Consider the following 10821-nt stretch of genomic DNA (forward strand, 5'->3'; position numbering starts at 1 on the left):
TTTTGATTCTGACAATTTGGTAAATCATTTATGGAACCTTGAGCAAACATTTGATTCTACTTGACAAGGAAAATACCTTCTTCTTTTTAGTGTAAAACTTCAGACTGTAGACCCACTGTCTAGATATCAGGATATAGGTCCATGAATAAAAAGAATTCTTCAAATCCACAAGTTCTTAAAGGGAACATAAGTGTAGAGAAGAAAAAAAAAGTACTGTATTGTATTAGTTCTGTGATCTTTAACAGTCAGCAACAACAAGGGTTCCAGAATGTTTTCTGGTTTGATGAAGATTGTTTGGGGTCAGAGATATGGGACATCATTTCCCAAATGCCTCCTTTAAGGCACAGTCTAAATTGCTATGCAATGAACACAGTAGCCCATGATTACTCATACTTAGATATTGCTCCCCCAGAGAGTTTGGCTGCCTAACCTTGAACAGTATGAGCTGGTTGAGACATTTCTTATGTGGCATTTCTCAGACTAAGATTCCTAAATAAAATTGATTAAAGTGACGAGCTTGTTCTGAAACTCTGCTGTGGGGACGAGGCACCATCATCATCATGCACGGATTCAGTCTCTTCTTGGAATGCATTCTGTAGGGCCCCCTTTAAAGAGCTCCTATGCCCATGTCGCCTGATGCCACCAACTAGAAAGTAGATGATGGGGTTGAGGCTGCTGTTAATGCAGAAGCTGTAGAAGAAAATGACAACATGGGAGACTTGTGCATGGAGATTGATAAATAGAGAAAGAAAATCAAACACAGCATACGGTGAAGAGAGGACAAGGAATGCAAGAACTGTTGAGAGGACGAGTATGTAGGGTCTCGGTGGGTGACGCTTTTGTGAATTCTTCCAGATAGTGAAGAGCAGCAACACGTTTGACAGAAGCATCAAGGGCAAAAAGAAGCAAAAATGTAAAACAGCCTTAATTATGTCAAGTTCTGTGCAATCCTCACATTTCGCATCAACCAAAAAGGTTGCTGCTAACATCAAGCATGAAAAAATCCATACAATAATGCAGACAATGGTGGACTGGTGCTTGGGACGTCGGCATCGGTACCAGATGGGGTAAAGGACAGACAGAGCCCTTTCCACACTGATGGCAGTAAGAAAGCCCTGGCTGGTGCCATACCCAAAAGAACCTATTTGTAAAACACTCATATAGGAAATGTCACCAACAATCAATCCATTCATTTGCATCAATAAAAGTATGCAAAAAAGTGACAGGAATACAAGAACTATGCAATCTGCAATGGCCAGGTTCAAGATGTATGTGGTGAAGGAGTTCCGAGAATTTCTAAACCTCAAAAACCAGAGGACCAATCCATTCCCAGCCAGGCCAAAGATAGAAATGACCACGGGTATAGACAGGAGTGCCATAAAAGCGAAATATACATAATCAAAGTCACTTTCCATGTCATTATCATAGTAAACATCTGTATCTGGAGTCATCACGAAGACAGTAGGATAATCTTCCAAGTTGGAACCTCCATGGATTGCAGTCATCTTCATTAACCTGGAAAAATATGAAGAGAGATAACACCAGAGATCAGCAAACAACATGCATGAATCTGGTTGGTGCTCTAGGAGCATTGCTAGTAAATATCATCCCCCTTATGACCTACAATGTACTTCCTCTAAATTGTGTTGCTCTGAGAACCAAATTAATAAATCTATTTATGATCCTGCACTGAATTCAATTTTTTAGGTCAGAAATCTGGTCACAGGCTCATACATACATGGCTATCTAATGAAGAACGTAAAGATGATCTCTGTTAGTGCTTTACCTGTAACCACTATGTGAATTGGGGGATTTGGCCCTTACCTACAACCACCTTGGGCCTTAGACAATTGTAAACACTAAACAACATCAGGTGGTTGTGAGATTTAAACACATCTTTACTTATGCATGAGGTACATTTTACCCAATAATCATGACCTCAAATTGGTTTTAGTAATAATTGTACACAAAAGTTTTTTAAACGTTCACATTTGGTGCGATAAAATAAAGGACAATCCACATTCAACTCGATGGATATACAGTGAAAAATATTTGAAACACGTGTGAAATATCATATGGAAGGATACATCAAATATACATTGTGATAATGCAAGATTTATACATGAAGTATGCTAAAATTACATCTTCATCAATCCAAGATTTTACAAGACCAGAGCATTACATTCACAGAAAGTGCTCTTAGTACTGGAACGTATAAAGGGTCCAAAGGTATCTAATATGGGCTTCCAATAGTTTCTTTAGACAAATGAATTTATACCTCTATATGGATACTGGTTGAACTAGGATCACCTATTGATCCTCGGCCTACTGAGGTCATGATTATTGAGAAAAATAAATCTCATGCATAAGTAAAGATGTGCTTACATCCCACAACCACCTGATGTTGTTTTGTGTTAGCACATTTATGTTATCTTCATAATCTCAGTCTGCTGAGATTTCTGTAGCAATGTTAATGGAAGTTTGAGCGACCACTCCCAATTATTTATGGACTCTAGATTAAAAGCAGTCACATTCTCATCTGCTGTATGAAGTTTGCAAAGTGCATAGAGGGAACTGACTTACTCCAATATGCTGATCTCATATTCGCAAGCATGCCCTATGCATTGTGCGGCCTGCCAGACCAGCGGCCCCAGTGCGTCTTGAACTGTGCCTGCATTCAGAGGAACATTTCCTCAGCACCAACTTGATTTTGTCCATTGTCTCATTTACCACAAGGGTGTAGACGCAGCAGACCCCTTGCACTCCACCCTCTTGCATGATTTAAGCCTATGTTGAGGACGGAAGGGTCCATCCTCCGAAATGGCAAGTTTTTAATTTGGACTCTTAGGCGTGAAAGCCAATTTTGTACACAGAGTTTACACTGATACTTGTGATATGCATGAGCGTTAAGTTAAGGAACATAGGGCCATATGTATGAAACTTAGGTTTTGCGATTCTCAAATAGCGATTTTTAGAGAATCGCTATTTGAGAATCGCAAAATGCTATGTATGTAGGATTTGCAAATAATTTTGCGAATCCTACATATTATTTAATTGCGCATCGCAAATTGCAATTCGCAATTAAGGAATACCTCCCAATTCATTTCTATGGGCCTAGAGACCCATAGGAATGAATAGGAAGACATTCTCAATTTGCGATTCTCAATTAGAGAATCGCAAATTGAGAATGCAATTTCAAGGGTACCAGGGTGTCAAAAGGACACCCCGTTGCACCTCTGAAATGTGTATGTGTGCACATGTGGCACACATACATGCCCTAAGGGCATGTATGTGTGCCACATGGCAATAGAAATGAAAAAAGTGAATTTTTCAAAGACTTTGCAATTTACCACCAACTCGAAATTGGTGGTAATTTGCGATTCCTTAAGGCCAAATTGCACTTTTTCAGTGCTTCTTAAATTGCATTTAAGGAATTCCTTAAACGCAATCGCAAAATAAGGAATCACAAATTTTGCGATTCCTTATTTTGCGAGCCAGGTTTGCTTTCATGCATGCCACTGAGCCAAATTGCGATCGTAAATGCAGAAATTCTGTGAAATTTGGAATTATACATAGGGCCCATAGTCAGTGCATATATGGGAGATTTTTATCCACTGAAGGGATTGCGTCTTCCCATTTTCAGGTGGGACCTTTCATACCGGGAGGCAGGGACAGGCAAAGAACACACTGAAGCACAAACCAAAGTGAATCAGGGTTGTATCTCAAAATAAGACTGCAAAAAACATGGCCATGTCCTAATAAATTATTTCCCAAACTCCTTTCCAACACCAGCAGACAGACAGACAGACAGACACACAGTGCAATTTTCAAAGCCTCTTTCTGAATTCCAAATTGTACCAATGTCGCCTTTTTTTGACCTCAATGCCATATCCAGTGCTGTGCTTGCAGTGATACTTATTTGTGGCTAAATTGTAAAAAATTAAACCCTTGCATCTATTGGGTAAAAATATTTATATATCCATATATATTCATATGTATGCACTACATAGATATCATACTTAGATATAGCTCTCACCCGAACTATCTCACTTTTACCAAGCTGCCCAGAGCTGCAGATGCTTCCAATATGACCTTGCCTGCACAAGCTTCAACAGCTGTTCAGAGCCAGCTTAGAGCAGCACCTAGCTTTTCCTGACTTCCTTGTTAGTTTGTTCATCAAGTTGTTAATTTTTGGCTTATGTTGTATGTCTGCATTATATTTAGCACAGTACGTATGCATTTCTCTGTTGGCCATGATTGGAACTGTGTCTTTTTCTGGTTCTGCTGAGATTGTATTACAAACACATATATGGCCCAAAGACCAGTCACTCGGGGAAGAAGCAGACTGAGAGCACCATTGGGTGCACCGGCCTCCTTACTGGCCAGTAAGCATTTGTACCTACAAATACGTTTCATTTTGTTTCTGAATAACGGCTGTGTCTGGTGTGTTTCCTTCACTGCTCCTGGGAGGGTGTAAATGTATTCCCCTAGCAAATGGCACCAGGAGACTCGGATACCGTGAAATGTCACACAGGTAAGCGAAGGTGCCTTGCCGCCGCGGCCCTTCAATGCTTATGGTATTCTACTTCATAAAAAGACACGGTAGCTCAGCTGAACAACCTCCAGGAGAGAGGACACAAAGCCTCAGTGCCAGTAAAATGAGGTGTCTTATCTGGGTTTTGTCCACTGAGAAAGGAATGATGTCCTTCCTGGGGATGATGAACTACTGCCGCCAGTGGATCCCTGAGTACAGATCCTATGATGTCATATTCAGTTAGGTTCGCTAAAACATGCACCCAACGACATTGTATGAACTAATGAACTTGCAACCTGTTTCAAGAAACTGAAAGAGACATTTTGCACTGCACCAGCATTGGGGCTGCCCGACTACACACTGCTCTTCCATCTCTCTGTGTCAAAGCAAAATGGCACTGTAAATGGTGTGCTGACACAGCTATAAAAAGACCTGTGGCATACAACTATGGGTCTTTGCCTTCAGCAGTGACTGGACGAGGACAGCTGTGATGGCAGACACGACAGCTCCCATTGAGTTGGACTATACTTGTATTGTTTATATGCCACATTTGGTACAGTTGGTGTTGTCATCAGCAGCAACACATTTTTCGGCCTCCAGGCGCACAAGTTATGAGGTTACCTTGTTGTCTAACTCTAAAATCACACTTAAAAGATGCCCACCTGTTAACGTGGCAGCAGTATTACCTGCAAAAGGTTATTCTGATGAAACCACTAAGCTTGACTGTGTTGACACTGTAGAAAACAATTGCACCACACCAAGACCAGATTTACAGCAAACACCATTACAAAAGGCAGACTACGAGTGGTACACGCAGGGTTAATCCAGCAGACTGAAAAACACAAAGAGGCAGACTTACATGCCCCTTGTGTGACTTTTGCGCCGCCTTGTATCATTTTTGTGACGCAGCCACAGCGTCAATGTTGCTGCCCATTTACAACGTGATGCATCTAGGGAGATGCATCATGGTGTAAAGCCCTGCGTCACATTATGCCTGCATCAGGTATAATGTATGCACGGTGGGCGTTCCTATGCAAAAAGCCATGTAGAACTGACGCAGTGAAATCTACAAGATTTCACTGTGTCACTGTATGCTTTCACTGCGTCAAAATCCCTACGCCTGCTCAGACCAGGCGTAAGGAATGACGCTGGAGTTTTTGAATGAGACTCACCCAACTATTGTGGTGCATTGCTTGAATTGCATCACTTTCATGAGCAACTCCAGCAATGCAACACTTTTGCTCCAACAGATGCGTCTTAATTTCGGTGTTAATGCTTGCACCATGGAGCACTGCATTGTGAATACAGCGCATCCATAGCGGGGCAAGGACATTCAGCGCTGACGAAAGGAAACTGACACATCCATGCAGATGCGTCAGTTCCTTGTAAATCTGCCCAAAGGTACATAGCAGGGAATGCCATTACAACAGTTGACACAATAGTTGAAAGTCTTCTCTCAATGGGCCATATATATCAAGATACCAATTAGCGATTCTGTAATAGCGATTTTTAAGAAATCGCTATTTCAGAATCGCTAATTGGTATGTATCAGGAAAATCGCAATTTTTTAGCGATTATCGATTAGCGATTTTTTAGTGATTTATTGATATTCTTTATATTCCTGAATTGCGAATTTGCAAATTGCGAATTCGCAATTAAGGAATACTTTCCCATTCATTTCTATGGGCCTCCTGGCCCACAGGAAGGAATGGGAAATTATTCTCAATTTGCGATTCACAATTTGCTAATCGCAAATTGAGAATAATTTCAAGGGTGCAGGGGTGTCTAGACACCCTGTTGCACCCCTGAAATATGCATGGGTGCACATGTGGCGCACATATATGCCCTAAGGGCATGTATGTGCATCACATGGCACTTAGAAAAATGCTGAAATGTGCATTTTTCAAGGAAATCGCAACTTACCACCATAATTTGCGATTCCTTAAATGCAATCGCAAAATAAGGAATCGCAAATTTTGCGATTCCTTATTGTGCACCCAAATTCTTTCATACATACCATTTTGCGAAAATGAGTTTGCAAACGCCGAAATTCTGCGAATTTCGGCATTTGCGACCCCATTTGGCCTTGATACATATGGCCCAATGTCTTTTCTAGGTCCAATATTTTGCAGGTTGGTCCCCTGCTACACATGATCACTTGCTGGTACCTCAGGGTCCCTTTATCAACTTTGCTTCCCAGTGAATGGCTTGACATATCTGCTGGTGTTTGTGGATACGATTACTAAATGGATGGATATATTTCTAACAAGGAAGATTGGTGTATCAATGGTTGTGTGATGCTTGATGAAAGATAGCGCGCACAGGAATGGGGTTCTCCAGGGCATAAATAGCAACAGATGAGGTTACACTTTATAGCAGTTGTGCAAAAGATGTCTGAGTGTTTGGGAATAGAGTGGAAACTGCATGTCCCATACCACCCCCTATTGTTCAGGCCCGGTGGAGGGGATGAACTCCAAAACAAAATAAAAAATAGATGAGTAAAGACCACTGATGCAGCAGTCCTGAAATGGCCTGATGCTCTGCCTTAAGTACTGCAAGCCATAAGGATGAAGCCATCTAAAACAACCCTGGAGATATGGCCATGGTGAGGATAAATAAAAGATGTTTCTCTCAGTTCTAGGTGGTTTGGACCACAGACGGTCAAAAGATGCCCTCAATGCCTTCATGGAACATGATGCAGAGTTGCGCCACCAGCGACCGAGACAGAGGAACCAGTAACTAATGAGCATCTGTCACCAGAGGAGCTGCGCAACACACCAGGCAAGGAGAGGACAGACCAGATCATTCCTAAGGGCCACGCTGAAGGCCCATCACCAAGTGTCACAGGGACGGTGACGCCAACTGATTCTGTTGAGTGAAGCACACAATGAAGCCTTGAAGAAAGGTGATGATCTGCGGCTGCAGAACAATATACTGAACAGGACAACGCAGGCAGGTCCGTGAAACCGCCCCTGAATAAGACGACTGCGGACCAGGAGGAGAATCAGATGACAGCATACAGCGTACCTTTAAATTACTAACACTTACAGAAAGTGCCAAAGAACAGAGGGGCATATTACCAAGCAATAGCGATAATTATCGCTATTGCTTGGTTAGAGACAAAAATGTATCGCCGACCTGTGGTGATTTTTATCGCAGATAAACCTTGGTATTACCAAGGTTTATCGCAAATGCGATAAAAATCGGCCGCAATACATGAATATCGCTGAAAAGTCACCGATATTCATGCATTACCGAGCTAATGCTCTTAGCCATGTTATCCACCTACCATTGGATATCATGGCTAAGAACTGCTCAGGGCAGGTGTTAGCTTTTGGAGATATTCGCGCTTAGCACAAATATCTCCAAAAGTTGGTAATAGGAGATAGCGATGTTAGCGACTGTTTCAAGTCGGTACCATCTTGGCACGCCCACTTTGCATGTCATTAGTGATAAATATCACTGACATGCAAAGTGGGGCCCAAGATGGTCCCTATCTCCTACTAGCTGTCGCTAACTGGTGTTAGCGACAGCTAGGTAATAGGGAGATAATTTTATCTCCGCTTTCTTGGCTTTTAAAGCCAAAAAAGCGGAGATAAACCCCCTTGATAATATGACCCAGAGTGACTATGGGATAATGTAGGAAAATACATTGCATAGGGCAAACAAGATGTATTGGACACTCAATTATGTATATACTGCCTGTATTACAACCACCGGCTGATATTATAATGCAGCAGGAAGTAGTATGTGTTAAATACTGGTATATCGTTTTGTCTATATTTCAACAATGATTATCTCATCAATGTGTATCTATGTACACTAATGTAGGATATAAATATCCTAAAGAGAGGTTTGCTAGGGAAAATAATATATATATATCCATATGTATGCACAAAATTGATATTTTACTTAGATATAGTTCTCACCCGACTATCTCACTTCTCATTGTAACAAGCTGCCAGGAGCTGCCAAGGCTTGCAATTTGACCTTGCCTGGACAAGCTTCAACAGCTGTTCAGAGCCCACTTAGAGCAGCACTTTGCTTTTACTGACTTCCCCATTAGTTTTCTCATCCAGTTGTTCATCTTTTGCTTACAGTTTATGTCTGTATTATATTTGGATCAGTGCCCGTGCCTTTCTCCATTGGCCATGTTTGGCACATTGTCTTTTTCCAGTTCTGGTAGGATTGCATTACGGATACATATATATATAGCCCAAAGACCAGTGACTTGGAGAAGAAGCAGACTGAGAGCACGATTGTGGTCACTGCCTTCTTCCTCATTGGCCAGCAAGCATTTATACCTACAAATACATTTCGTTTTGTTTTTGAGCAACTGCTGTGTCTGGTGTGTTTCCTTCATTGCTCCTGGGAGGGTGCACATGTATTTCCCTAATAAAATCACATAAAGGATCTAACTCATTTAGAGTACTCTTTCTTCAAATTGTACAAGCTACACCAAGAGAAAATATACTATATTCACAACCAATTCATAAAAGTCTTTTAGAGGCCACCAAAATAAAATCCAAAGAGATGCATGTACATCACAATAATCTCTTTGGACAGTAAGCTTTCTTTGGTTTTGTCTACCCAAGACCACGGCATTCCTATGAAGTTTCTTTGCAGAACATATTGGAATCAACACAAAGTGTATTGTAGCCTTTCAATGGCACTTACTACAGTATGTATAGCATACTGGACCCCCTCTTCATCACAGGTGACAGCATCATATGCAATTCTACCACACTGCTCACATGGACTGACAACTGGATCATCCACTTCCTTATCAACACACCCTACCAGGTTCAGCATTCCAAGCCACAGCTGTGAGCAAAATCACAGAAGAAGACTTACTTAGTACCCGCAGCACAGATTAACCTAGCTTCACAGACAACTTTGACAAGGACATCAACAACTTCAACAACAGAATAGAGATTTAAGCAGACTCCCTCGAACCCATCAAACCCAACAAGCATAACACATTAAACAAGCAAGCCATCCGTTACACAGATACCTCTAAGACACCAAAAACACTGTAAGTAGCTAGACAGGAATGGAGAGGCAGCCACAACATCACCAACAGAACTACCTACAAGGCTGCACTCAGATGCTATTGCCAGCAAATAAGAGACACCAAGAAAAAATCTGTAGCAGACCACGTCGAAGGAAAATCCAACAGCTACAACAATAGATCGTCAAGGGTTTTACCACACCCTCAGCCGCTTTCAAAAACATTGCTGCCTCCCATAAACTGTGCAACAACCTATCCAACTTCTTCCGACCCATCCAAGAAGCCCATAAACAAGCAACTCACAAGTCACCTCTAATTTCACCATCTACTAGACAACACTCAATCAGAATTCAGAAGGAACTACAGCACCGAAACAGCACTCATCGCGGCAACTGACGGCATTCAAATCATCTGGACCGATGGAGGAACAGTGGCCCTTTTCCTGCTTGACTTCTCTACTGCCTTCGACACATACAGGACCTTTATCAGGACACTTAATGAGATTGTCATGCCAGGATCAACATTCAAATGGATTTTTCCTTCCTCATGGGAATAATCCAAATGGTCAGGTTGACACCCTTCAAACTAAAGGTCAGGAAACTAATATACGGAGTCCCACATGAATTTACCCTCAGCCCCAGCCATTTCAACATGTACATGACACTGCTCACCAACATCATGGGATGACAAGATATCCGCATCATCTCATACACTGTGGTACTGCAATTCTGGACCCCTCCGTTTCACCAGCCTCGGGGTCCAACACTCGTGTTATAAAATACCGTCGTATCATGACGAATTTGGTATCTACGAACCGGTAATGATTAGGACATCATCCCCATGCATTTGCGTCATGATTAAGCGATGCTAACACCCTCAAATCTTGATTTGCGTCTCGAACCCGCAGACTCCATTTTGTAAACGGCATCCATCTTATGGCTTGCCCTCATATAAGTCAATTGATTAAAGCCGAGCTTGATCTAAAAGGACACGTCCTTTGTAGCTGACTCCCCCATGACCTGGCCGAGCTGACTCCACTGCCTCCAGCCAAGCCTGTTTGGGCAGCTCCTCGCCCAGTGGCCGAGCCCGATATCATCAAAGCACAACATGTCATAAACCCTTCACTGCATACAAACCCTGTTTTCCATACACACACCCCTGTCCATGATTCTTGTTTATGACCCGTTTTATGATGGGAGGGGGCTCGACCTTATTGGCATTTCATCGATATCTGATGGGAGTTCTGGATCTGGCGGGGTAATCCATCACAAACTGG

General features: G+C 42.1%; 1 protein-coding gene across 1 annotated transcript; it reads right to left on the minus strand.

Moving 5' to 3' along the window:
* Nucleotides 1-210: 210 nt before the first annotated feature.
* On the minus strand, nucleotides 211-1511 carry LOC147673605 (mas-related G protein-coupled receptor member H-like). The gene has a single exon (XM_086946379.1). The coding sequence runs from the start codon at nucleotides 1509-1511 to the stop codon at nucleotides 504-506; it is 1008 nt and encodes a 335-aa protein (XP_086802505.1). The 3' UTR covers nucleotides 211-503.
* Nucleotides 1512-10821: the final 9310 nt, after the last annotated feature.

Source organism: Lissotriton vulgaris, chromosome 12 (assembly GCF_964263255.1).
Source record: "Lissotriton vulgaris chromosome 12, aLisVul1.2, whole genome shotgun sequence".
Taxonomy (NCBI): Eukaryota; Metazoa; Chordata; class Amphibia; order Caudata; family Salamandridae; genus Lissotriton; species Lissotriton vulgaris.